The sequence below is a fragment of the Pleuronectes platessa genome, chromosome 15 (genome assembly GCF_947347685.1).
Source record: "Pleuronectes platessa chromosome 15, fPlePla1.1, whole genome shotgun sequence".
Classification (NCBI taxonomy): domain Eukaryota; kingdom Metazoa; phylum Chordata; class Actinopteri; order Pleuronectiformes; family Pleuronectidae; genus Pleuronectes; species Pleuronectes platessa.
In genome coordinates, this window is record NC_070640.1 from 14380721 (window position 1) to 14408667 (window position 27947).

General features: G+C 40.0%; 3 protein-coding genes across 8 annotated transcripts; 1 reads left to right on the forward strand and 2 right to left on the reverse strand.

Moving 5' to 3' along the window:
- The first annotated feature begins 4490 nt into the window (after positions 1 to 4490).
- mogat3b (monoacylglycerol O-acyltransferase 3b) lies at positions 4491 to 8942 on the forward strand. Of its 2 annotated transcripts, XM_053441593.1 has the most exons (8): positions 4491 to 4577; positions 4863 to 4953; positions 5104 to 5211; positions 6270 to 6340; positions 6702 to 6906; positions 7250 to 7424; positions 7543 to 7727; positions 7803 to 8942. In XM_053441593.1, the coding sequence occupies exons 2-8, from the start codon at positions 4872 to 4874 to the stop codon at positions 7955 to 7957; spliced, it is 981 nt and encodes a 326-aa protein (XP_053297568.1). In that variant the 5' UTR covers positions 4491 to 4577; positions 4863 to 4871; the 3' UTR covers positions 7958 to 8942. The 2 variants fall into 2 exon arrangements, with proteins under 2 accessions (XP_053297568.1, XP_053297569.1); XM_053441594.1 differs by lacking the exons at positions 4491 to 4577; positions 4863 to 4953 and adding an exon at positions 5295 to 5419 and having other exon boundaries at positions 5110 to 5211.
- A 74-nt stretch (positions 8943 to 9016) lies between these two features.
- Positions 9017 to 16355, reverse strand: srrt (serrate RNA effector molecule homolog (Arabidopsis)). Of its 4 annotated transcripts, none has more exons than XM_053441589.1 (20): positions 16279 to 16355; positions 15533 to 15651; positions 15209 to 15337; positions 14957 to 15124; positions 14605 to 14793; positions 12969 to 13138; positions 12649 to 12833; positions 12456 to 12566; positions 12224 to 12374; positions 11929 to 12077; positions 11787 to 11848; positions 11604 to 11682; positions 11116 to 11307; positions 10854 to 11024; positions 10503 to 10656; positions 10200 to 10393; positions 9847 to 10003; positions 9606 to 9698; positions 9408 to 9510; positions 9017 to 9261 (listed from the first exon to the last, which is right to left on the reverse strand). In XM_053441589.1, the coding sequence occupies exons 2-20, from the start codon at positions 15649 to 15651 to the stop codon at positions 9186 to 9188; spliced, it is 2652 nt and encodes an 883-aa protein (XP_053297564.1). In that variant the 5' UTR covers positions 16279 to 16355; the 3' UTR covers positions 9017 to 9185. The 4 variants fall into 4 exon arrangements, with proteins under 4 accessions (XP_053297564.1, XP_053297566.1, XP_053297563.1 ...); XM_053441591.1 differs by having other exon boundaries at positions 9853 to 10003; positions 12224 to 12377; XM_053441588.1 differs by having other exon boundaries at positions 12224 to 12377.
- A 3978-nt stretch (positions 16356 to 20333) lies between these two features.
- On the reverse strand, positions 20334 to 26707 carry rnf167 (ring finger protein 167). 2 transcript variants are annotated; one of them, XM_053441453.1, is made up of 11 exons: positions 26596 to 26707; positions 26254 to 26387; positions 25485 to 25569; positions 25281 to 25361; positions 25054 to 25191; positions 24885 to 24972; positions 24697 to 24787; positions 24457 to 24562; positions 23463 to 23556; positions 23300 to 23380; positions 20334 to 22782 (listed from the first exon to the last, which is right to left on the reverse strand). In XM_053441453.1, the coding sequence occupies exons 3-11, from the start codon at positions 25560 to 25562 to the stop codon at positions 22358 to 22360; spliced, it is 1182 nt and encodes a 393-aa protein (XP_053297428.1). In that variant the 5' UTR covers positions 25563 to 25569; positions 26254 to 26387; positions 26596 to 26707; the 3' UTR covers positions 20334 to 22357. The 2 variants fall into 2 exon arrangements, with proteins under 2 accessions (XP_053297428.1, XP_053297430.1); XM_053441455.1 differs by lacking the exon at positions 26254 to 26387 and having other exon boundaries at positions 26596 to 26699.
- Positions 26708 to 27947: the final 1240 nt, after the last annotated feature.

Genomic DNA, 27947 nt, shown 5'->3' on the forward strand with positions numbered 1-27947 from the left:
TCACAATCAGGGAACTACCGCCCATGCACACGCACACATATACAAGCCAGCCATACTCCCATTCCACTGTGTAAACACACAGATGCTCCCTCCATCCACGGCCTTGCGCAGAGCCAGCCTCCGTCCACTGACGCGGCTGTCAGTGCCGCTGTGGAGGCATTCGCTCCAGCATCACCAGTCAGCTGATGGAGGCTTGTTTTTGGGTGAAATATTGATGAGGGCTTGTCACGACTGGACTCAAACGCGTTGGCTGCGTGTGATCGCAGTGCGCGGAGCTCTCCTCCTCGTATGTCCCTTCTCTTTTGGGGGGGTTTGGGGGCTGAAACGCAGGCCCAGCATTAAACCAGGCTTTCAAGGTTGAATCACTCGCCTTGTGCGCGCACAGATGCTCGCTGTCAACCTCGCGTTTCTCGGATTTCTCCGCGTACAAAAAAACGGGGAAAAAACGCCAGCACGCAGCCAGGCAGGCCCGACGTCTCCTCCGCAGTAGAGCATCGTATTTTTCCTGCTGCTAATTAGGCAGACAGTTGTATTATTTTTTTCAGCGTGACAGCAGCCAGACGATGAAGCCTTGGTTTATGATGCCAAGCATGAAATGAATGAAGGTGTGATGTCTTACCTCGGTGAGCGAGCCGCCTGTGTCCGGCGCGGATGCAGACTGTGCGCGCCGAGATCCAGTTGCCCAGGCTCGTAAAAATCAGACAACAACAAAACCACGCCGGTTGTTGATGACACAGCTGTCTTGGTGTAGACGGGAGGGAAGGAGGAGAGAGAAAAATGCCTCCCCAGACGTGTCAACTGACGCGCAGAGGAAAAATCTGTTATTCAGACGCATATCACCGGATTGACGCCTTTTCTTGACGCGCAGGATCTTCCATTTTTATGATAAACAGCCACACTGTGCGCACCGAGGCTAGGTGAAGCCTGGCCGGTGCGCGAGCTGACCGAAAACCATCACGCGATTCGATGCGACGTTAGTGAATGAACGCTCCTCTGCAGAAAATACACGCACAGGTGGAACACAAATAACAAAAATACACGACATCCAAAGGTGTGCGTTTCAAAAAAGCCCCCGAATCGACCTCCGCAAAACAAACATGTTTTCAGATCAGCCCAGGAAAGAGAGGGAGGGAGGGAGAGAGAGAGACAGAGAGAGAGAGGGAGAAAGAGAGAGAGAGGACGCCAAAACAGAAATGCGCAGATTTCAGCGCGCAGTGTGTTGGTTCAAGCGCTGGGCATCCTCACTGTGCATTTGCATCCATATCAATATTCACACAGGACTTCCTGACAGGAGACCAGTAGTGGTTTGAACACACACACACACACACACACACACACACACACACACACACACACACACACACACACACACGCGCAACAGAAGTGGCTTTGAGTCCAGCTGCGACGAGACGCTGTTATCTGCTTTTTTTTATCAACAGAGCAAAAATAAAATTCCGTTCACAGCTTCACATTCAGCAGCAGGCTCATTCAAGGAGATTCCTGAGAGGATGTACCAACACAGCTACTCGTTGCACAACGGACTGTCTGCACACTTCTATGCACATTGCCTTTAACCACTGTCACAACTGTCTACCTCAGTATTTGCATGATGTGTGTGATGAATGGATGTGAATTTATTTTTTGTATTTCTGAGATTTGTATTTGGATACTTATCGGCGGCACCAAGTTGAGACATGGGGAAATAAGAGTTGCTTTGCACTGATAACTTGTTATTTCTCCCTATTACAATAAGCCTTTGATTTTTAGACTTTTCCCCCCAAATATAATAAACTATAGATCTTTTTTTTTTATAACATGAGGTTACACATAGGCAGGACTACCATATGTGACATTATTATGAAAGTGTTGCAGTGATTTAATAGAGGATGAAAATACTATTAGGCATAAAATCAGCTCGCACATAAACCCAGTGTTGAGCACCACAGATGCAAAGTAGGCTAAGCCTGCATGACATTTTGTTTGGACTGAATGTAGATGGCCAGTCAGTATGAAAGCCAAGAGGAAATTTACTGGCCAGAAAATAATAGCAGCATGTGAATGAGACATAGCAGAGCCTGAAACCAAAAAGACAACAAACACCTTCATGTTCTTTTGTCATATACTTAAGCATGCAGCTGTAGTGTTTTTTTTTTTTTTTTAGGGGAGTCACATGACCACGGGTGACACGCCCCCTGAGGTCCAAGGGGAGATGGCGAGGACAGCTGGCACATGGGAGAAGTTTGCCTTCAAGGCTTTGCTGCCAGGAAGCCTGAGCATGTGGTTCCACGATGTGAAAGGGTCAATTCTTCTAAAACCCAAACCATCTTTTCAGAAACATATCTAGGCTGTTTGGTTTTGGTTTGAAGTGAGACATGAGGTCCCTCTTGAGAAACACAGAGCTCTTATCACAAAGGTGAAGTCAGGAGAATCTTTGAACTGCCACAGATTTGTATGGCAAAGTTCAGAGGGCGAAGTACAGACGTGCGACAACTGAAAGCAAAAAACAACATCCTAGTAAGGTGTTTGGTCACCTCAAGACACCAGATCAGCCTAAATACAGTTTGACATTGATTCCATGACCCTCCGGACTCTAAAGGCAGGAAATATAATTCGATGATGATGGAGAGCGCGATTAAAGAAGTCAGACCAAATTCTCTTAAATCAAAAAAAGGCCATAGCATAGGATGTACATAATTCTCACACTTATTAGTTCAGTGGCCTTGGCCTGTGGATAGGTCTATTGTTATCTTGGAAGAGGCCACTCCCATCAAGATAGAAATGTTTCATCATAGGATAAAGGTGCTCACTCAGAAGTGACTCTTCCATGACAGAAAGGAATCAAGTGGACCGAAACCATTCTAGTGAAATGGCTCCCACAGTATTATAAAGCCATTGGATTCCCTCACTGTTTTCATTGTGTACCGCAAACATGCACCTCCCAACTTGTTAAGTATATGATAAAAGATAACTCATACAACCTTATCCTTTTTCATCACATCTTGGTAGATGGGTGATTCTAGTTTCTTTGAAAAAATACACATTAATCTGTGTAGTAACCGTTTTTTTTAGCACTATAACAACCCTCACAATGTAAAGGTTGGACTGACTGTTCTTGATGACAGAGGCTGATCACTTCCTGCATTGGCATTCTTAATCACATGAGAAAAAGTTGTTCCTCTTTTACTTTACATGTGACAAAAAATGCACGAGCATCATGGTCATCAAATGTCACTTTCCTATAGATCTAAAAGCAGATGTTGCTTTTGTCTCTTATTCTGTTGAAGCACTGGTCAGTTGCACAGACTGGAGACAGAAGCTCCTGCGCCCAACAATGACTCATCTTGCAAGGCCACTAACATCTGTCTCTCTTGTCACTTGTACACTATTTAGAACAGGCACACACATGACCAGTAAAGACTGGTCTGGTAAAAACTGGATATTTTGTCGGGCCACGAGTCCAACTTTATTTCCCCTAATATTCCAAGTGGCCAATAAAACACTACTGTCCCCCTCCCAAGTTTGTCCAAACCCGTACTGGGGCAACACCCATAAACACCACCACACTCACTAACTAAATAGAATATGGCTCACTATAGATTTCTATACTTCTAGGAAAGTGATGAAAGAATTGATGAAAGAGGGACTATGGAAAGAGAGAGTAAAAGTTGGTGTAAAAGGGATTTGGGGATCAGAACTGTCCATGGTGCTGAATGGGGATACCGTTTTATAGTGACATCATCTGTGATTCAATTTCTTGTTTATTACCTCCAACGTGGAGTTTATGTTTTCCTCTACATTTGTTTGTTTGTTAGTTAGCAGGTCTACACAGAAGAAACTGAACCCTCAAATAGCTGGCAGTGCGTGATAGAGAAAAGCTCTGCGTATAGAAGTCCTGTATGAATGTGACATGTACAGTAAAGCACTTTGAGTATTCAAGCAAAGCTGACAAGTGTCTCATAAACGTAGTCAATCTACCATGAGCTTACAAAGTCATCTGCACATAATGCAGAGCTTTTCCTGTTTCCTGATATGATCCAGTTTGTCGTGCTTAATTTGTTGCTTTGAGCTCAACACTTCCTCAAGGGACACAATGCCTGCACTTCAAAAGACTTCTATTGTGAAAACTTTTGCAGGAAGTGCTGTGCTTCACTAATGGAAGCTTAACTCAGGGAATGCACGTAGAAGCATTCAGACTTAATAAGCAAGAACAATATTTACTATTTCTGTTTAAATATTTAAGGTAGAAGAGAAACTCAGACTCAGACTTTGCTATGAGGAAACAAGATGGTGGATTAAGTTAGCGCCGTCGAGGTAACTTAATGAAAACAGGATAAAGTTATGTGACTTCACGCAGAGAGGAAGTTACCGTAATACAGTATATTAATAAAGAATCCAACTCTTAAGTATTTAACTGTAAATGTTGCCTTGTTTATCTGTGACAGTGCTTGCTAGGGGGAGTGGATTTGTTATCAGCAGCTTTACATGATCTGGTCAAAGTGCATCCTGCATGTTGAGGTTGTCTGAACTGGTGAATCTGCATCCATTCAAATTTACTTGGGACTAAACCCTTTAATAAGGTAAAGTACTCTGTTCTATTTTCAGCAGTGTGACCATAAGTGTTTCATGTTTTGAAGATGTTCAGCCAAATGTGTTTTGTGGCGCTACTAGCACCACTGATGAATTTTTTACATGTGAGCAAATTAAAAACCCCACTGCCATAGGTTTGCCTGTGGGCTTGTTCATAAGTAAGTCATTTGATCCGGCCTGCAAGTCTTCAAATCTATGTTTTCCCTAAAGGCAGATTAGAGCAAAAGTTGGAAGTAAGTGTTTTTTAATTGCTGAACTGATGTTGTGGCCTTCAGGTTGCAGGAATGGCTGAAGTAAAAAGTCCGTGGAAGGTGTTTATAGAGGTTTTAAGTACTCTGAAGTTCGTAATGACCTTTCTTTTCTTAGGTAAGATCCCCCCGCACTCACCCTTAATGCACTTGTATGACATGATACTACATTATCCCATCTGTTTATTCAACTTGTATCTGAGCTCATTAAATCTCCTGTGACCCTAACATATGCATTCTCACACTGTCAATCACTTCCAAACCGCAGGAGTGGCTTGTTATATCTTGTTCGTGTATCTGATGTTTACCTCGCTGTGGCCACTCTCAACTCTGTACTTCATATGGCTGGTGATGGACTGGCACACTCCTGAAAGAGGTAAAGGAATCATGACATCATTTAAGCATCCATGAGCATAGTAGAATCCAATATGCCCGTTTCATACTACATACATGTTACAGGACGGCTGTGAGCTTGTCATAGTGGAACAGTGACTCAATGAAGTTCACTCGACAAAGGTTGGTTTGTGCTGTTGATGGACTATTTTCCCATGATGCACGTCACAAAGGAAATATAAAAACAGTTGGTGAGCACTACAGATTGCTTATTACTATGAAACTGTTACAGTATGAACACTCGCTGTGCAGCAATTCCATACAGCATATTAATTAACTCTGCCAGAGAGCTTATGTTTTCATCAGCATTTGTTTTCTTGGTAGTTACCAGGATTATGCAAAAGCAACTGGAGGGATTACCATGAAACTTGGCGGAAAGATGTAGTATATGTCAGAAAAGAACCCATTAACCTTTGGTGCGGGTCCAGATGATGGGGCATTTTTTCTAATTCTCACAGATTTCCCAGGGTATAATTTATGGTTCTTGCAGAAAGAAAATCAGGACATTTAGGGAACATATATCTATGAGTCTGTGTAACTCAGTGCATTGTGAAGGGAATGTTGGATGTTGACAGACGTAAGTGATATACTTAGCGCAGTTCTAGTTAAATATAGTATATTGTGCCAGTAAGTAGAAGAAATATACAAGTCTTTTTATACTAACAGGAAATTATCATCTTTATGATGCATGGTGCTGTCACATTCATTTCTTAAGAAACTTTATTTGTTGAGCTGTTCTTGGGGCTGTTGCTGTCTGGGAGAATTGTGTCAAAAACACATTAAAATAAATCAAGAGTTGTACAGATTGCTGTGAGTGTGTGTTACTTTGTTACTTTTCCAGAGTCATCATAGGATGTAGTCAAAACCTGCTTTGAATGAGATGTGGGGTGTGGATCTGGGGAACAGCTTATGCTGATTGTATGCATACTAACGGAAAAGCACTACAGCAATTAGAATATGATATAATGTATAATCTGTATAGTTAGTACAGGAAGTGGGATGAAACTCAAGAGTCTCTAAGATTTGTCACATCTCCATCAGGGGGCAGGCGGACAGCATTTGTGAGGAAGTGGAAAGTGTGGGAGCATGTCAGAGACTTTTTCCCCATCAAAGTAAGTTTCACTTGGACTCTAATCACCTGAACCAGTTTGAACAAATGGATAATGTGGCAGTGATTCAATGTTTCCAATATCAAACAAAGGGAACTTAAAGATCTGACATTATCGGCAGTGATTCTTTATTCAAGAATATTTAACGATATGGCAACACATCTAAGAGCAAGAGATCTTTTTTATGAAGCACCTTCACTAACTCACTTTCTTCAATATAATATTCCTTCATTAACTGCAAGAAGTTAACCCTCAAATCTAATTTTCCGTAAGAGAATAAATCTACAGTGACAATGGGCTCGGATTTATTGTTAATATCAGTGATTGACTCTATTAATCCTCCTGTGCATAATTTTTTGCTCAGTTGGTGAAGACAGCCGAGTTGAATCCGAACAGAAACTACATCTTGGGCTACCATCCACATGGCATCATGGGCGCTGGAGCGTTCACCTGCTTCGGCACAGATAGCTGTGGAATCTTAGAGATGTTTCCAGGGATTCGACCGAGCCTAGCTGTACTGGCCGGGCTCTTCAGGATACCATTCTTTAGGGATTACATAATGAGCTCAGGTATTTATAACGCGTTCAGCTAAAGGGCTGAACTCTCTTTGTCTGATAAGCAGTTTATATGAGGTCAAATCTGATTAGAGGCTGATTCTGGCACTGGACCATTAGGTTTATTGATGCATTATGCAGCTACAATATCTAATATGTATTTTTTAAGTATATGTTCCAGAGAAAAAGCAAAAACACAGTTTCCTTTGTCAGACTGGTGTCATGATCAAATCAAACATGATTTGAATTTTACAACTGAGCATTGCATAGCATCTTCCTGTTGAAGTTGTTCTTGCCATGAAACAGAACCAGTCTCCAGCTGAAGCAAACTGATGTTACTCTTACTTTTTCTGATCAGGCCTTTATCCAGTCAGCAAACAGAGCCTTGGCCACCTTCTTACGAAGAGTGGCAAGGGAAATGCAGTGGTGATTGTGATAGGGGGCGCTGCTGAGTCCCTGGCCTCCACTCCTGGAGTTAACACAGTGTTAGTGAAGCAGAGAAAGGGATTTGTCAGGGTGGCCCTGGAGTTTGGGTGAGCACACTCAAAAACACAAAAGAAATGACACTTATCAGCAGGTATTATTGAACTCGCATGTAACCAGCAGCCCGCTTTCTCACACTCTGGTTTAATCTCTGATGATCTCTCCCAGGGCGGACCTGGTGCCTGTTTACGCCTTTGGGGAGAATGAACTCTTCAAGCAGGTGATTTTCCCAGAGCGAAGTCTAAGACGCAGGATACAGGACCTGTTTAAAAGCATTATGGGTTTTGCCCCATGTCTATTTGCCGGTGAGCACTTTGTGATCCTGCCTTACAGGATTCCCGTCATCACTGTGGGTGAGTATTTCTGTATTCTGTAGATAAGCTTTATTTGCAGTGCTGTCCATTTCACTCTCAAACTGTCTCTTCCAGTGGGAAGCCCCATTCCAGTACCAAAGCGGGTCGCACCTACCGAGGAGGAAGTCGACCACTATCACAGAATTTACATAGAGGCCCTGTGCAAGTTATTCCACGAACACAAGGTCAGCTGTGGCCTCCCTGAGAGTCAAAAGCTGCGGATCATTTAGACATTTGAATTGCCACATGCACTGGGTAGCTGTGTTTTTATTTTCTGCTTGAAATGTGGCTGATGGTGTTGATCTGATGAAATGGACTTGATTTTAAACAACAGACTGACCAAGGACATTCCTGTCTTCGTACGGCAAGTTCTGCCTGAACTTGAAAGTTAAGAGGAAATGTGCATTATAAAACAAAACATAAAAGATGTATTTTTGATATATATCACATTATGAAAAATGCTTGCATGCTTCTCTGTTTTCATGGTTATGTCTGCCAAAAAGGTTGCATTTACCCTTATGGTTGGCTTGTTTCTATACAAGATTAAAACTACTGGACTAATTACTACAAAACTGGAGGGATGGGATTGGTATGGATTAGGGAAACAACCATTAAATATTGTTGTGGATGTGGACCAGGAATTTTACATGATAATCAAAACAAGATTGAAACTCAGGTGTTATCATTTTTCTTTCATCTGTCATTTATAAAAAAAGGTATGATAAAGGGCCATCATCAGAACTGGTTCATGATGCTGCTTAAGGCTATAGTTGTATTATATTGTCCCAGTCTATAGAGCAGGAGGCAAAAGTTGTGTTATTTTCCTTCAACAGATCATAATTGCTCTTGCACTAGTGCAAAACTTCTATAATTTACTATTGTGCACTGTGCAGATGTCAAATGAAATGTTTAGCAGACGTCCACATTGGTAATTCAACTGTTTGACCAGCCGAGGGCAACAATTGCTCACACCTTCCTCAACTCCTTTACCAGGAGGGTTGAGGGTCTGGGAACTTGAGGCCACAATGAAAATGTGCTTAACCATATCTGGACACAAAAACACACCTAATGTAAATTAAATCATTGTGTTTTCCATCACAGCAAAAACTAAAATTGTTTTGTGCAGACATCTTAGATTAAATGTAGACATGAGCAAAAAAGGATATCCGGGGTCTGGGATGAATTTCGTGGTGGGTTTCAGCTGCTTTTCTAAATCATTTTGTTGCCTTCACTTGTGTAATGTTAAAAAAATAAAAAATTTACTTGATAAATCATTTGATGCATATCAATGTAGTTAGAGCATCGTTTTATTGAGGAAGCAGTTAACAGCAAAAGCCATCTCAATTTGCACAGTAATTACAAAATGCAATTTAAGTAAAGAAATAATCTAATCACAATGAAAAGCAAGCAGAGCACAACACTGGTAACGGTCGAGACTGTCAGGACCAAGAGAACCTTCTAAAAGAAATCCATATCATCTGGTGCGTCCAGGTCACGATATTCAATGATGTTTCGTGGGTCACCTCTGGACATTCTGAGATGGTTTATAGAGCATGGAGGAGAAAAAGCAAAGAAAGAGGTATAGAAATTATCAAAAGAAAATTGAGGTTCAAAACTCTCCAAAACCAGAAAATAAAGACAGCTCATAGCAAAGCAAGATCACACGTACAGTAGTCTCACCTAATGTTGCGTGGCTTTCCCAGGTAGCCACCTTGACCGCGGAAGTTGTCATGGTTGCCTCTGCCACCTCCGTATTGGTTAGGGGGATAAAGAGGTCCCCCGGCTGAAACAAAGGAGTCAATAAAAACTACATTTTGGTCTGACTGACAAACAACCTCCAGCCGATTACAAAACAAACAGTGCAGTGAGAGAACGTACCTCCATATCCCATCAGTGGTGGACGAGGTTGTCCAAATCCCCCTGGACCCTGAAGACCTTGAGGAGGAAATGGCATGTTGGGAGAAAGCAAACCTGTCGGACAAAAACAACCAAGAAATAAAAAATTAGATGTTATTGTTGAAGTTCTGCTGTGCCAAAGTGCACATAATCGTGTATTCAGTCTATGTTGAAGATCTACACTCTTTTATTCAAAGTTTTATTAGATAGACAATGTGTCGACCTTGACCTGGAGTTGGAAGAGGAGGAATTTTCATGTCTGGCAGCGCTGGTCTCTTGGCATCCATCAGGAAGTTGTTAAAGAACACTACTTCTTTTTTCACTTCTTCTATTTTGTCCCCATGTTTGTTCAGGATGTGCTTCCGCACAAAGTCTGGGCCCTGGTAATTAATTTGACATGCAAAATAAGAATCAAGCAACAAAACAGAGGATGTCAATGCAATAACACAATCTACACCTCCTTTAATAGTCTAGGGAAATCAGCAAAACATTTGGAACAATAGAGGATCTAAAATCACCTCGCAACTTCTCGGTGACACAAACAGTTCTGATAACTTTCTGACATCAAGCACTCACCTTAAATTTCTTGCCACTCAGTGGGCACAGCCATTTGTCCTTCCCCAGCTCCTGCGTGTTGGCCAACACAAACTTCTCCACCTCCTCCTCTGGATCCTTGCGGCCCATCTTCCCCGCCTCATCCTCCGACAGAATTTCCTTTAAACTGAACAGAGGACTAAGCTTCTCCTCAATCATCTTCTGCCACTGTTGCACTATTTAAAAACATAAATAAAAGTGTGATTTTAAAATTGTACAAAAGTAAATTGTGCAAAGTTCAACATGAAAGAGGAAAGTATGTCTGTGCGTCACAGACAAACTGACCTTCTCCGTGTGTGATGCGGTTTGGAGGAATGGGTCCACGAACATGGATCATTCCACAGCGATTGGGCATTTCATCCTCACTCGGGTATTCACAGGTGTTATAGTAGTCAATTGAATGCACAACACGCAGATACAAGATCAGATGGTCCAAAACCTGGCAATAGAACGTAAATAAATCTTATTAGGAATGACTGTAAAGGTTTTAATATTTACTAAATCAACATGTTCGAGTCAGCCATGCGGGTGTCAAAGTAAATAAGAAAGGGCAGACTATAAACTGAAGACACTCATAATGCATTTGTTCTTGTTCTTTATATATGTATAGTTTAAATATAATGGAAGAAGTCACACCTTGGCTAGTTTCTCATCCCTCTCCACAGTGGTCTCTGCAGGGTTGCCTTCCTTGATGCTCTCCTCAGGATCCATCCCGCTCCCAGAGCCCAGCAGCTCCTCCTCCTCAGCACTCACCTCCTCTATCAGGTAGTCTGTGATATTCTTCAAGATGGGATTCTGAGCTGGCAACTGTGGATTAGCAAACCACACAGAAATTAATAAATCAGTGACAGAACAGTCTACACGCACATGCAAATGTACTTGACAAGCAGTACAGTACCTGAGTGCTCTGCACCTCCTCCTGTAGCTTGGTGCTCCACAGGTCTCCTTTCTCGTCCAAAGCATGAATGAGCTTGGCAGCCAGCTTGATGTCATTGCGGAGCACCTGTTTGTGCTGAGTGATGCCATTTACATTGCGCACTCTGCGGGCCAGGTCCCTGTTCACCCCTGGTGCCAGTTCACAGTCTCGCAGCTGTGGAGGTGAGAGAGTAAAACTTAATTTCCTTGTGTGTGATCAAACTTTTCTGCTGCAGCTTTGATTTACTGACACGTATCGTCAATGTTTTCATTATGTGAAAATAAAATGACAACATAAAACTCCATACCAACAACATTCTGCTTTACACACCAAACCCCACACTTCACAACTACTACAAAGTAGTAACTTAGCACAATGAATATAACAGATGAGTGGTTACAGAAAACCCTTCTGCATGTTACAACTACTTTGAATCAGGAGCATCATAAGCAGAGACTAGCAACACTTACGCGAATGTTCTGCAGGTTCCAGCAGACCTCTTTGATATTGACGCTACGGTCAAACGTTACCCAGCAACGTCTGAAAAACCTGCAACACAAAAGGGTTAATTTAAACAATGTGTTATCATGAATAGTCCTTTTTTCATACAGGTCGTTTTGTTTTTAAGAATCTGGGGGTTATTTAAAACTGACCTGCGCTCTGGGTGTGGGTCAGACAAGCAAACACGCAGAAAGCCAGGGTATCTCCGGCAAAGCTGTGAGAGAATAATAAACATCGAGTTTACATCAGTGTTTCTCAATCTTATATTTCCACTGCATCTTATGGGAAGCTCACAGCAATGATCTCAGCCTTTGAAATGGTGGGAGCGATGCTCCTCATGAACAGAGAGCAGGTACGGTGGAGAGGCCGGGGTCTGGGGGAGTCGTCTTTGGGCTTTACTTCTTCTTTCTTCTCCTCTTCGGGGTTCTCCTTTTGTTTCTCCTCTAAACCAATAAATGGGAAAAAGAAAATCATTGACGAATACTATGATTTAGGACTCCTGGGAACATGGACAATGTTAAACAGCCACTGAAAATAAAAAAACCTGATGTTCTACTTCAGTAAAGATCTTCAATATCAGATTCCTCACCTTCACCTTCCTCTTCATCCTTGTCTTCCACCTCTTCCTTCTTCACCGGTTTGTTTGAGCAGTTGGAGTTGGAGTCTGAATCAGAGTCCGAGTCGCTTTCTGAGGCGCTGCCTTCATCATCACTGTCTCCACTGCGCTTCCTCTTTCTTCTCTGCTGGTAAATGATGAAGAATATTTGTTTCATGTCTGTCTCTTGTTAGCAGCTGAGTTTGATTATAGAAGCAGCACTGACCTTCTTGGTTTCAGGTATTTCGTCTTTGGCAACATCTTTCTCTGTCTCCTTATTCACATCCTCTCCTTCTGCTGCAGCCACATTTTCTGTGTTGGCAGAATTGCTCTCCTCCTGTGGCAGAGATGACTGTCAGCATTACAGCAAACATGAAATCCTTAATGCTCGGCCGAGCCTGACAGAGAACAAAACAAACCTTCTCATTCTTGTCTTTCTCTACTGAAGGTTTCCGGTCAGCGTCCAAGGTTTTGAGGTCTTCTCCCTTGGGAGGTTCAGAAGCCACCGAAACAGATATTGACTTCTCTTTGCTTTCTTCCTCTTCAGATGGCATGTCCAAGATCCGAAGATCATGATCCGTCCCTCCTTCCATCTTTATCACAGCTGAGGGCAGGGAAAAGGGTGTATAGTTCATGCTACTGAGCACAGTACTAAGCTTTTCTCATTTAAATTGTTAATGTATAGAGAAAATAAAACCACGTGTCAACAGCATTCTTTAAATTATCCAAGAGGCCCCACCTGCATCCAGAACTTTGATGATGGCTGGGGTCTGTTCAATGTCCAGAGAGACATTATCCAACCATCCATTCTCCATCAGGAACGTGAAGACATTCACACGGTTGTGCAGGGAGCCCTGGGCCTCTGCTTTAAGTCGGCTGGCCTCATCCGGGTGGTACTTGGACCTGAACCTATGTCCAGAATTGCAGTCCACAAAAAAGTGGGGAGGGAATGATGGGGGTTTAGATGAACAAGATACAAAAGTTAGGGAACAAACCAGTATTATATTGAATCTGCAAAGTCACAAAAAAATATGATTCATTTTTTATTTCTTTGTATCAAAATGTCAAGTTTTTTTTGCCCAAATCCAAACATTTGAGCTGTTTTGAGTAAAAAAGTTTTTAAAAGACAAATGAAACTGATTACAGAGGGGTACTGAAGTCTCAAACGGACACCCTGTACAATCTTAAGTAAGATTTTGACTGGAATAGCTCTTGTGTTAATTCTTTCGGCTATATGCATGTTCTGTATTATTTACTATTTAATTCACTTAATTGGAAAATGCTGAGATAAACTCACCAAAAAGGAGAAAACACCACAGAGAGATTATCAAATTAAACATTCACATAATTAGAATTTCACATTGAAAATGTTTATCATTGAGTGGACTACAGTTACCTTTTGATCTGCCAGTTTAACAACAAATAAATACAGAGAAGGGTTCTCCTCTGTGAAAATGCGCTCCACTTCACCCCAATGGTGTGTCTGTATACACACAAATTCGGTTTTGGGATTCGATTTGGTCCGAATATAAAAAGAAAATGGTGTAGAAAAAGCTTAAAACAAGAAAAAAGGAACTTCCACGCGCGGGTAGTACTTGACTGTCTATCTAAAATCCCTGTTACTTTTTGTCTAAGAGCAACTGCATTGTGCGCAGTGCATACCCTTGCTGTCTAAAACCGATTCTTGCGGTTCCACTTTTTGTCATCTTCAAAAGAAACGTCGTCAACGTAGTAGTTGGATTGAAGGGGAGAAAATTGGTTATGTAAAAACAGAACAATTGTGCATACATGTGAAATAACCATTAACAGATATTATACAGCTGGGATGTTTGTCAAAGTTGAAACTTCAAATCAAGGGGAAGGAAAATCAACCCAAACAGTGAAGATTATTATTTTGTCAAATTTACATGTAACTTAACAAAAAAGAGATAACTTCACATATCTTTCAATAACATCATTGTGAGAATTTTTAGAGGCACATGCTGCATTGCTATGGGTCATTTCCTTGGACATTGGTTCAATAAAAATATATAAAACCTTGTGTCCTAGCTCCAATACGTCTTACTCAAACATAATCAGAATATTCTACTATGGTAAAATTTGGGTTGATTTTCTTCTGATTAACTACAGCTTCTGTGACTAAGGCATTAGTAGCAGATTGTTGGCCTGATTCTCATCGTTAAAAAAGCAATTATATCCAAAACAATAATGATAGTGAAATAAAAGCCAAATGAGGAGCTGTAAACATTTCACATCCACAGATTAATCAAGGTGACTGTAACGGCTCAATTAAGCAAATGTAGCATTTTAACTATATTAAAATCTACTTCTATTATCAAATATGACTTGTGTAATAAGGGCTTGTGTTATCGTACCACTCTTCATCTTTATGAGCCAAGAAGAAGTCCTGCATCTGCTGTCTGCGGAAGTCCACCTTGTACTCATTGTAGCGTTTTACAGCCTCAGTCTCATCAACAGAATCATCCAGGGTAATAAGAAACTCCTTAAAGCTCTTCATTACTGGAGGTGGAGGACCCAAATCCATGTCATGGATGTGACCAAGCCTAACAGAAGAGAAACAAAATGGATGTAGTTTAGGACAGGTCAGCAAATAACCGCTTTCTAATGGTTTGTGTTATTGTGCGATTGTGCTGTGTGTGTATATCTAAACTTCTACACTTTGAGGAGGAAAAAGTATGTTTTACTGCAAAATCATCCATCTCTCACCTTGCCTGTATGGGGATACCATGATGAGGCTGCATTATGTGCAGATCAGGATGGCCCCAGTGCTGGGGTGGTCCATAGCTGGGCCCTCCTCCTCCACCACCACCACCACCACCACCACCATAACCCATGTCATATCCCCCACGGTAGGGGTCTCCACCATGGTCATCCCTGCAAGGGGACGCACAAAAGAATTTGAGTACCAAAAAAAGTTAGTTGTTGATAAAGTGGAAGAGTGATTGCTGTTATACTCACCAATCTCTTCTCATGCGTTTCTGCTGGGGACTCATGTCATGTCTAGGTGGGGAGAATCTCTCCCTGCGACCTCTGTCGTAATCCCGGTACTCTCCACGACTACGCCGTTCCCTTCCTCTGTCCCACTCCCTGGGGAAATGATTTGGGGAAACATGAAACAGAGAAGGAAATCAACACGTAATACTTAACTTGGCCACACAAACCAGCAGCACCACAAAGACACATAGTTTCATTTTGCATGTTCTCGGAGATGAGGCAGCTCCACAGGGTTACAACTGAATCCCGTTGGAGAATGATCTAAGGTTGGCCATATCCCTTTCTTACCTGTCATTCCAGTCATCTCTGCGTCTGTCTTCTCTCTCTCTCGATCGGTCATAGTCACTCCTCTCCCGTCTGAATTTGTCCCTTCTCCTGCGGTCAAACTCATCATCACTGTCCCCCATCTCCATGGAGAGGGAGAAAGCACAGTCAGGTTACAATGTGGCATGATGACTGGATCATAAATAACCTGAGGGTGAACTTGTTACTTATTGCCTCGAGACTACTGGTAGTCAAATGAGCATGCTTAAAAGTAAGAGATCCCCAAGCTTGTGATTAACACAGTGTTGTTTTAATTAATTCTTAATTGTAGTCTTTGATCTGGTCATTCAAATTGTTGTGGAGAAAGGCGGCTTTATGGAAAGAAAGTCAAACCCGAGAAGACGGGAGAAGACTATCGCAGATGGAGATAACATTGAGCAAGTGCTTTGTCTTACTAGATAGTAAGACCCTGAATATTCAAATCGCATTTACACTACAACTAAGAAACACAACATTCTGACCACGTGTGTTATCTATCTCAAACAAAGGGATTACGTTGCTGTAGCCTTGCTCAGCTAATGTTGTCAAGGCTGCTAACTATCTTCGCTCATATGGTTAGCAAAGTTAGCTAGCATGGACATTGGCGTTAATATTGCAGTTAGTTTAAAGCAAAAAGAAGCTGGTTTTATAAACGAGCGAGCATCTGGAAACTTGATATTGAAACTCTGAACGACAGAACGTTACACGTATCAAATAAACACTTTAACAACCTTATTAAATGATTCCTCAGCTTGTTCAAGTCTCGTCTGGCTCTTCTTCGCCGATCACGCTTCTTTCTCGGTGTCGCACAGCGGAATGTTGATATCAAAACGGAGCATGACCGCCACCAAGCGGTTGGGAGTGTGAATCGCAGTTTAAACACCTTCACCTTTCCCGCTGATATTTATCCTTTAGTTTAAAGGAATAGTTCACCCAAAAATGAAAAGCACTCATTATACGTGATCCAAGCTCATATCCTGCTCTGGAGAAGGATCACGGAGAACATGTAGGCGATAAACATGGTGTAAATTAAGCCGTTTCGTCATTTTATGTGTTTTACTGTTGTTTTTTTACATTCCAAGATTCTGTCAGCAGATACTTCTATTGTATTGGATTTGGCTGCAACCCTTTGTTTTACCCCTGAGACTCCAAAAGTGTTTTGTGGTCTCAAATACTTCCATTGTCTTCAAAAAAAATATTCTGGGTCAGATATTTATTGAAATTATGGGGAAGAGGTTACATCGAAAGGAAATATTATTTAAATGCAAACCACAAACAATTATGTCTATTATGTAGGGGGAGAATATTAGGCAATAATTCCCCGATGGAATTAAGGAAAATGTGATAGGAGGCAAGGGAGACCATTTTACCTGGAAATGAAATTCAAACAGAAAATGTTAATTCATAAGGGAAAATCGAGAAATTGTTGAGTTGTAACTGCAATATATTACTATGTTTACTCCATTAGAAATATCAAGCTTTACATAAATGCTATAAACATTTGAATATATACATATCATTTTCCAAATAGGCCTCTTTCTACAAAGCCATTTTCTGACATGTCACAGAAAGAGAACCACTGATAAACATCGGCTGAATTTCCTCACAGCTGTTTCACTTTCAGGGTTCTGGTATGGTTCATGCTGTCATGGCTCACTTGGGCCATCATTAATGTTATTAACACTAGACAAGTCAAAAGTATCTGCTGTGAGAGGCACATGACACTTTTGACAGTGAGTTCTGTGGAGTCATGATCTCAGAATGACCAAATGCTGTTGAACATTTCAACCTTTACAGCCAGGAGAGGAAAATACTAATCCATTGACCAGCATCTCCTTTAATTGTTTAAATGATTTTCTGCCATTTCATAAAGGCCTTTTATTCTGCTCTATGGAGCCGTCTGCGGAAGATGCTGTCTGGCCCCATCTTGAGGACATTGTGTGTGCGTGGTGTGGCTGTTCAGTCGGTGTGTGGAGCTATATGCTGAGAATATACTGAAGTGATGAAAGTCCATATGCAAAAAACTATCCAAAATAATTGAGAATACTCATCCATGGATCTTTTTAATATTGGGTAAAATAAATCTTTATTGAGATCTTTCTTACTTTACTTTTTTTGACAGCAGAGGAGAGGAATAAAAACAACACAGAAAAAGGATTTGGTATTTGCACAATATTTAGATGGATTAATTGTACTTATTTACTGTGATCTTTTTCATATCCAGTAAACTGCTAAGTATGTCCCTTTTTCATGCTTTTCTTTGTCCGTCCTCGGAACCTCAACTGGTGCCTCATATAATTGCGGATTGCACGTGGCCACACTTGAGTCGTTTGCAATTCATTCTCTGTGATAAATGCAGATTCCACTTGCTGTGGGAAGGAATAGTCTCCTTGGGATCCAAAGCTGGCTTCCAAAGGACTGGATATTAGGTGGTAAGGTCTATCCAAAAATACCTGTGAATATTGATATTGTATACAGTGTTACTTCATTCTTATACAAAGCTACAACAGTGTTACTTCATTCTTATATATAGTTGTATAACTTCATTTCATTCTTAATTTTAACATCACTATTGTTAATTGTAAGAACACAAAAGGCTACATTTGACAATTCAGAGACAAAAGCATTAATTAATTAAACTAAAGATTTTACAAACTACACACAATGGCAAAAAGAATGGAACGAATTCCATTGAATCGAAATTTGGTAAACTTTTCATTCAAGTACAAAATTCAGGTGAGTTTTAAAACACAACACAGATGTAAAATGTAATGATCCATTTTTAGATGGAATTTAACTAATAATTTCACAATTTTCTCCATCTTGAAAAAAATATATATGATTAATATAAGTTATAAAATTATATATAAAAGTTTCTTGGTTTGTTTGGTTTTTTAAGAGTAGAGATTTAATAAATTAATCATTATGATTTAAATTGAGAGATTATAGACTATTTTCAAATACTTTTTTTAATCTTACCTCATCTTGAGTAGTCTCCTTGCAATCCAGTCGCAAAAATAAAGATAGAGTCAAGAATAGTAAAACGGATGATCTCATTACAGAGGAGTATGATGGCAGTGATCCAGGCATCTTTCCTCACACTGTATATTTGTATTACTTTCAAAATGCTGTGCACCAAAATCAAGCTCAAGGGTTGAAGAATCCTGCCAGAGTGCTTTAGGTATTCACTAATGTGAGGTCATGTCGCTGTGCAGCTATATTTATTTCTCAGCCTGTATGGAACCAGCTTAAAGAAACACATTAGCCTAAAGCCTAAAGCCTGACATTATTACGCTAATGGCTAACCTTCCGGATACATAACCCTATACCTGTAGTTTAAAAATGTTTATCCAGCTGAAAAAGAACCCAGGTTTTCTTCAAAGCAGCAGGTGGGGTTATTAGAAGCACATTAAAAGGTGAAGCTGAATAATAGAAATTTGGAGCTGGTGATGGGGGATTCAAAAGACTGAATACATCAGCTCTGGGAACCTTTTATATTAACGACCCCTGAGCACAAAGGCAGGGAACTCTGTATAGGCTATGTCAGTGAAAAAGCTCTGAAAAGACCAAAGTATTCACATAAGCTCTTTCATCCGACGACTTAAAAACTATAGAATATAATATCTCTTTATGCCAAATTAATTAGTGGTACTAATCCCTTATCACTCACCACCAATGATAATTAATAAAGACTATTGGTTTATTTAAAAATGTACAAAAAATATATAGAAATGAGGAAGCATCACAAGGGGGAATGGTGACGGGAGCGGTTCGATAAGTAGCCGACACCAACCCTGCTAAATTTCTTGGCCGTCTTAGTTGTGCGCTGTTTGGCTACCAGCTCCTCAATTCTCGACGTGGACTCATCGCTTAAGGCCGACGCATGCTTCTGCAAATTTTTTAAAGAATTTGAGCATGTTAAAGCCCTCAAAAAGCCAAATTCAATTGCCTAAAAAATAATAATAATAATCCTTACAATTTCAATAGGGCCTCACTGTCTGTCAGTGCCTGTCAGTGCTCGGGCCCTAATGAACAAATGTAAAACCTTTAATCACGCTAAACAACTTTACATTGTCAACAGATTGATTCAGATTACATATATACACTAACCTGCCGTTGTGTTATACAATAGTTTGTCCCCGCGATTCTTTAATGAGTATATTAGGAAACAGGTAAAGTTCAGCACCATGTCCCTACTCATTTGTAACTGTGAAGCTGATGACAGGGGCATCAACGACTATGAATTAAAACCCAGAAGATTTTTCCTAAGTGAGTCTTGGTTTTTTCATTAGTATTAACAACCTGTTCTTCATTATGGCTCAACAGTGGCAGCAGGGGTTGGATAAGATAGTGAAACTACATCTAAAAACTTCAGATAATTCCCCTCCGTGATCAGATGTCAGAACAACAGCACGTTCACTGACAATATATTCTGTAATACATCCAAATGTTTTGTAGCTCTTTCAAAAATGACCTTTCATGTTTGGGAGATTACTTTACTGAAAATAATTTCCCATTGGGGATAAACGATGTAACAATGAGCTTAGTTTAGGTATTGTCTTCTTGTTAGTGCACAATTTCATCAAACTGTTGGAGTCAGAGCACCACATCTGCAAGATACTTTCTTGCAGATGTTGCAAGAAATGTGTTGCAAGAAAGTAGATTAGGGTAAGTGTATTTCATAGATTAAATTCTGTAATTGTAGCATGTATGTAATCATGTTTTTCTAGCTTTACTATTTACTTGTAAACATGAAAAAATTTCAAACGTATACATAACATACCACTTTGTTGTGTAATAGATTTATTACGAAGAATCATGTGTCAATAGGCCTTAACAAGGCCAGTGTTATTTACAATTTCTCGACAAGACAAACAGATGGCACCACAAAGTAAACGCAGCCTACGTTCCACATTGTGACACCGAACATTTATTGTTGAAGTTTGATAAACTAGGCACATTCTAAGAGATGAGTTTAGTTATTACATTTTTCCATTTGCTTCAGTTAACAGTCCCCAAAGTTGAGAAAAGCAAAGAAATGTACAGTATGAATGAGTGTAAGCAGACTACAAATATAGGAGAACGGCAGTTCTACTTAACAATACAGACTATTGCTAACAAATCGAAACAAATCCATGATAGCGTGGAGTCTTTTAATCAATCAGCAGTGAAATACATGATGGATATTTTACAGTCCTACTGATTCCCTGCTCTAGCTCTCACACATTAAAATGCAACTTATTAAAGATTTATCATCATATGAACCGTACAATGTTTTTTTTCCTTTCCGGGAATAAGTCCAAGTTCAATTTGAGGTGATACAGTATGGCATGTTATTCCAATCGATAATAGCATTCTTAAAAAGCTTGGAGCACTCAGTTATTGATCGGAGTGACATAAAATTACACTTCCGACTGTGATTTTTCTCTCGGACTCTTGGTGCATCATTAACTGAATACAGAGGAAACACTGCTCAAATGATCTCAGCAATAAGGAAGAGCTTTATAGTCTAACGTTCAAAATAATAATTGCAGATGCAGTTATACATTTACTTGGAGAAGTGACAGAGTTTGGCTGAATTCACTTTGCAAGTTTACCATTTTTTCTGGTCTTTAAATGAATCAACAGCATCGACACAAACCAGGTCCTTCATAAAGAAGAGAGAGAAAGCCATGGAGCTTTCAGGTGCCAGTTGATGCTGCTTATCTACGGCATTACTCGCACTAAACATGTGGAAACACAGGTTTTCTCATGGAAAGCAAAGGAGTGTAATTCCTGTCCCTTCAATTTCCAAACATTTACTTACACACATGTACATCAAGGCCAATATAAGGCAATGCTCTTTTTTTCAGGGTCTCACCGTTATTAACATGTTATCATTCTATTGCGTATAAAAACGGAAACATGTTCATTAAATATACATGAATCTGTATTTTACCAGAAAAATCTTAAAACCCATTAATTCTCACTATGTTATATATTTACAACACCCACTGAACTTTTGTCTGTTGCTATAAACCTGAGTTTATTCAACTTGACAAACTGGATAAAGCTAAAATAGAACAAATTTTAACAGACTTCGCCATAGTATTGATAATAACGTAAAAGCGGCAGAAATGTATAACATCTTTGCAATTATCTAATCTGGCGTAATTGCATGGGGAATTTGAGAAAAATCTGACATTTCAAAAAAATTGAAATATAGCGTCAAGACATGTAAAACAAAGCTAAAAGCGATTAAAAGATAAAATAAAGAAAAACATTTCCTCCTCCACTTTCACGTCCTAAAGTGTATAAGGACTGTCAATATATATATATATATATATATAAAAAGGTTAACATTCAGAAAAGAGTCTTTAAAATGACATAACTTACACAGAGAACCTAGAAGATCCACATAAAGTGTGAGCACAGAATTCCTCCCATTTGGTTACAAAGGCTTTGTCTACATGAGCCTTTACTGGAGTGGACGTTTACTGAAAGTGGCCCGTTCATTTTGTGCAGCACTAATGGTTAGGTCATCTGCTGTGGTCAAGTTATGAATTACAGCATGCAATAAAAAAAGGGAGGTCTGCTAGCTAATAGGGAAGTGCCAGAGGGAAAGAGTGTAGAGAAGTGAGCTGTTCTGATCAGTTCAGCTGCTGCATGTACTTTGACTCTAACAAACAGACCTCCTGTGTTTAATGAGTGAACGTTCCTGTTATGAATACGCAAGCTATTTTTAATTATACAGTGATAAAACCACGTTTGATGACAGAAACCCTTTTTCAGATCAAACTAAGTAATCTCATTGCAGCTAAGTTCCAGCCATCAGACCTCCACTGTATCTCTATCAATGAGCTGAGCAGTGTCATCATCAGTGTGATGCCTGTCCTCTCCTGCGTCATCGCTTTCTGAGTCTGTGTCCTCGTCAGGGGACCGGTAGCCTTCATAACCCAGGATGGGAAAGTCGCAGTGAGCAGGGGAGGCGATGCATTGGGCCGTGGTAGTGGTGGTGGTGGCTGAATATGCTCCTGGGCTCCCAGAGGGGGAACATGGGTTGGAGGGCCGGAGCAGAGGAGTACGCTCCGAGTCTGCCTCGCCCTCTGTCCCTTCCTCCACCCCACGTCCTCCAGTGTCTTCCTCAGACTCCGACTCGGAGTGCTCTGTGTTGTTTCGAGTGACGCGCTGTTTGCACACGGGACACGTCTTCTTGGACTGTGTGAGCCACGGGTCGACACACTGGCAGTGATAGGCTGAGAAGCAGATTTTTGAGAAAATGATTAACAAAACACAAGGAGTATAAATGTACAAAAGATAAGTGGAAAATAAAATGTGCATAAACTGTGTAAGAACAGAAAGTTTCCAAATACTTTGCTACTTGCTATTACAGCTTTTCTTTTGCCAACCAGACATAATTACTACCAGTATATGCAGATGGGTATTTATAGATTTGAGGAACATTGCTTTGAATCAGGTTTTTTTCTCAACTGAGTAGATGATGTAAAATATTTTGGTATAAATTTTATATTTGGAAATTGGCATGAGAGGTGAAATGTCCATGTGTGTTTTCTCACAAGCCAAGTTTCCCTTATAGACTGAGGATGTTGACAAACAATTTGTAGTTAGTCTTAGCTTATGGGTAAAAATTTGCTTTGGGGCCATTAACTTTCGGTTTACTTTTCTAACAACCTGCGATCTCAAAGACTCTGGCAAAGCAACTAAGAATTGTAATCCATGTAATAACATGATATCAAAGTAGTAATTATTTACCATGGGAACAGGGTAAAACTCGCAGCTTGTCTCCTTCTTCATACTCATCCAAACATATTGCACAAAGATCATAGTCATCCCCTGAAACATAGAAGTCATAAGTTAATTCATTCAAATGTAAGAGAATCATTATTAACAATAATAATTATAATAATCGTGTTACCTTTCCTGAACCTGTGGGTTGGAATCCGCTTCAGCTGTTCCTTGGACAAACGGTTTTTCCTTAGCCTTTTTCTGTAGCGCACACATCGTACAATCTGAAAGCAAAATGACAAGGTTACTTGTGGCCTGAGAATTACACTATTCTAACATTCTACTTGCATGGATGTATTTGTTTTTTGAGTTTATTGACCCCAGCTGTTATAGTCAGTCAGTAAATGACAAATATGAAAGAAAAAAAGTTTTCGAGGATCATATAATGTTTATAATGGGATAAGAAATCCAGATTTGTGTCTGACTGTCTTTTGATTTTTTTCAACAACTGCTCATCTGATCTTCAAACTTGTAGGGTGTGGTGCTTTTGAAACCAGGAAGTGGAGTTTTGACAGTAAATAGTTTATGATATAGTAGAGGATAGTTGAGAACACATATATAAGTGGATGCTTCTATGGTTGCCAGATAAGCCATGACCATCCTTCAATATTGGACCAGGTGAGACTGTTCTATAAAAGCGTAAAATAAACATGGGAGGTGTAGTTTGTCTGGATAAATGTATTAACATTATCATAATTAACACTTTATGAATAGAATTGAGTTTGTAGTAGCGATATAACAATAGACTTAAAATATACGATAACATAATTAGATGATTGATAATTATAATTATTACTTTGAGTGTTAAATAATGATCATACATAATTAATGTTATTATAGATATAAACAATTGAATTCCCCTTCGTATTAACTGTAAGATTGACAGACTTCTGGAATTCTTATTAGGGCGAGAAAAAAACATATGAAAAAATGTGGCTGAAATCATGTTAAGTCATTATTTTATACACAGAAGCACACTCTATGCTCCCCTCTGATAACCATCATCCAAATTTATGTTATTTAGCCCTTGTCTTTTGAGTTTGAGTCAAATGAAAATCAAAAAGGGGATTTTAAAGAATGTATAACATAATGAATGTCAAGTAGAAAGCTTTGTGCATACTTACTAAGACAACACACATCACAAGAATGATCATGCCAACTACTCCAGTGAAGGGAATAAGGTAGTACGACAATGGAAAAGAAAACTCTGGTTTGAGGATCACATAGGCCCTGCAGACCGAGAAAAATAAATAATCAATCACATTCCAACTTTTCTCTTATGTACAATAAACACTGTAAAGCTCTTGAACTTAAAACTTCAAGATTACAGTTTCATATTTTTGTATTAAAGTGTTTTCACTTACCCTTGTTCTGGAATTATAAAATTTCTGAGAATTTGGGAAGCATAGTAGCTGGTGAAGACTGATGGGATCTCAATCTCCTCTGCAATAGTTTCTGAAAATTAAGAACATAGAAGATTTTAATTGTAAGCAGTTTAGTAAGATGGTAACAGAATATAAAAATAATGTAAATCTTATAAAAGCAGAATTACCATTGCTGTAGTTCATATTGAGCAGAGTGTCAGAATACATGTTGTGAATGATTGCAGCATTGTATCCAGCTTGCTGTGCGTGCAAGACCTGAAAACCAAATGCACGCTTTTAGACCACTTTGCATCAAAGACACTACAACATATCCGTTGCTACTCTAACATCACTGACCTTTATGTCAAAGTTGCAATCATAGCGTCTGATGAGAACAATGATTTTGGTGGTATTGGCATCAAATGATGGTGGCAATGGAGGTGGAGGGTCTATTGCTGTGCAGCCATTAAGTGGACGGGAATCCACCATAATTCCCTTACACACAAAAGAAAAAAAACATCACAATTAAAGACTCTGATCAAGGTTATTTAGCATTTTTATTTTCTCTAAAAGTCTACTCTCACCATTAACCCATCCTTAGGAAGTGGAGATCCAAACAAGGCAGGAAGGTCCTCAAACAACATGGAGGTCATATTGTCATAATGCTGGGGAAAAAAATACATACATAATGTCAATGAAATCCTTTATAAGATCATTTGTCATGTTATATTTAATGTATTCCAAAAGGATTATCAAAGTTCATGAGCTAAATCTCCTGGAGTACTTACTGCATAAATGTAGGCAAGTGCGGGTGACGGCACCAGGACGCTGCAGAAAACCAGTACGGCGACATTCAGTTGCACCATCCTTGCGCTAAACGATTGTGCAAGAGATACAACTTTATAAATCATGACCAGAGGGGAAATGTTTCAAATGCCTCATGTTAAACTGATCTTGCAGTTGGAATACAGCATTAACATAGAAATACAAGTGACAATTCAAGTGGTGAAACTGTGTTGTATGCACAGAAATATGCAAATAAGTAAATGTCTCATCAGCATGCATCAACATGTACTTTCCTGCTTAATGGCACATGTCCTCATAAGTATGGACTTTAACTGATAAAACGATGCGTGCACTGTGCGAAATTGTTTCTTGATGCTCACTCTGTAAATTGCTAACAAAAACCAACTAATATTACTGACAATTTACCACTTTACGAGGTTATAGTACAATCTGTGACCACTACAATACTCACTATATATGCTCTAGCCCCTACCAGGTAATTGATCATAAATAACATTGTTGAAGTCTACGAAATATGAACCTAGACCCCAGTTCTGGTTAGATGTGCCTTTACTCTGGTTTCATATCAAACCAAAAACCAGTTTAATCGACGTAGCAACTTTAAGTGTACCTGCTAAGTTGAATTACTTGGCTGCTGTTGTATTGTTCTGTCACGATAATAAACCTGACATAACTTGTTAAATTTTGTAAAAAATCACAACACACAACATAGTCGATGTCGTCGTTGTTGTTGTGTCGTTAACTTCCCACCTTAGTATCCTGCTAATGTCGGCGCCGTGGAGATGATTTAAGGTTTTTCCACTTGTCTCACTTAGGTGTTTGACATGTCATCGTGTATAATCGGTAGAAGTTGATCAGTGTCCCACGTTCTCTTCTCCACAATCCTATAAATCCACAAGAACAAACCGGCAGAGGCTAGAAGGATTAACGTTAGCTAGCTGGTTGGTGCTAGCAGATGATAGGCAGCATTTACGATAAACCGACTCCGCGACAGATTACTCTTTGTATTCGTGATGGTCTGTATATATTATGTCGTACTACTGCAGAAGTATATTAAATAAAAACATATTTTGTACACTGGAAATGACTTACTCTGCCTTTGTTCCCCAAAACTTGCACTAGCTAGCTGCGGCTCTGTTTGTGTTTTCCTGTGGTTTGTTTTTGCTTCTTGTTTCTGCGTCTTCTTCGCGCCGTTTGAGGCAGGGTGACTAAGCAGCAACCACGACAGCGCCACTGGCGGCTAGACGGACACACAGACATAATCTCGTTGCTATACATGGTGCACAGGCATGATTTTCCGTGCGTGTTGAGCAACACGTGTTTTAAATCAGGGGTAGCTCCTGGTACAGGCGACACAGGAGGTTGCCTCGGGCGCAGTGGCCGAGAGGGCGGCACAAGAGACTGATTTATCATGACGTGCCACATGAATTGTAAATCAATACAGTAACGTCACACCATCATCCTCTAACCCCGGGACGCACCGGCAGCACCGGGAACGCCGCGAAAAGCGGTCCGCCTCCTTTCCTCGCCCATATTAAATACTTGGAATGTTCGCATCGGCAGCGTAGTGCGGGGAAGAACCGGGAAACGCCGCGGCCACACGCACACACACAAGCACATAATCTCCTGTGGGGGGGTGGAGGCTATAGGTTTGCGTAGGTCAGTCACCTGTGAAGACCAGCATAATTTGCCCCTGGCCCTGGGCCACAGGATGAGCCAGCACTACAATTCAAACTCTTTCCGATTTAAAATAGGGAAATTACACTTCACTCTAATGCTCTTTAGCATTCATGAGATATCCTTCACCAGAAATCTTTTAATCTGAATCAAAGTGATGGACTGAGAGAGGGATACAAATTTCACACTATTTGATTTATTAGGGCCCGAGCACTGTTAGACAAACAGTGAGGCCGTATTGAAATTTTATTTATTATTATTATTATTTTGCAGGCAAATTAATTGGCTTTTTGAGGGCTTTAGCATGCTCAAATTCTTACCATAATTTGCAGAAAAGTCGACAGTGGTGAAAATTTATGGATTCTGGAGGAATTTTCAATGGGCGTGGTAAAATGGCTAAACGCTGCCCCCGAGACCCCTTGAACACTTTGACATTGACCGATCTTCACAGAGAGAACTGCGCGCACACATCCACTGCGCAGAAGCCCATTGCGCACATCCTGCGAAGATGCCCATTGCTCAGGAATTGCAAACAATTTTTTTATTGATTTAATTAAATTTTAATTTTTTCTTTAATTAATTTAAGTTTACATATATGTACATTTAAATTAATTAAAGAATTTTTTTTATTTAAGTTTACATCTTATACTATAGTATAAGATTTTTGCATTTAATAAGTGATTGAATTCACTGCCAATTTTAATAGTTCATCATATTACCACATGATGATCAGAGAGAGTGGGGATTGAACCTAGGGCCATCTTACT

Bases quoted from the DNA above. Each gene is read 5' to 3' on its own strand.
- rnf167 (XM_053441453.1), bottom strand. From the start codon at position 25,562: ATGGTGCAACTGAATGTCGCCGTACTGGTTTTCTGCAGCGTCCTGGTG. The intron at 25,362-25,484 runs GTAAGTACTCCA...TTTTTTCCCCAG, and splicing joins CACTTGCCTACATTTATGCA to CATTATGACAATATGACCTC. The intron at 23,557-24,456 runs GTAAGTATGCAC...TTTTGCTTTCAG, and splicing joins TTGTGATGTGTGTTGTCTTA to ATTGTACGATGTGTGCGCTA.
- srrt (XM_053441588.1), bottom strand. From the start codon at position 15,651: ATGGGGGACAGTGATGATGAGTTTGACCGCAGGAGAAGGGACAAATTC. The intron at 12,078-12,223 runs GTGAGGAATCTG...TTATTGGTTTAG, and splicing joins GGATGAAGAGGAAGGTGAAG to AGGAGAAACAAAAGGAGAAC. The intron at 11,683-11,786 runs GTCAGTTTTAAA...TTTGTGTTGCAG, and splicing joins GACCCACACCCAGAGCGCAG to GTTTTTCAGACGTTGCTGGG.
- mogat3b (XM_053441593.1), top strand. From the start codon at position 4,872: ATGGCTGAAGTAAAAAGTCCGTGGAAGGTGTTTATAGAGGTTTTAAGT. The intron at 6,907-7,249 runs GTATTTATAACG...TTTTCTGATCAG, and splicing joins GGATTACATAATGAGCTCAG to GCCTTTATCCAGTCAGCAAA. The intron at 7,425-7,542 runs GTGAGCACACTC...GATCTCTCCCAG, and splicing joins AGGGTGGCCCTGGAGTTTGG to GGCGGACCTGGTGCCTGTTT.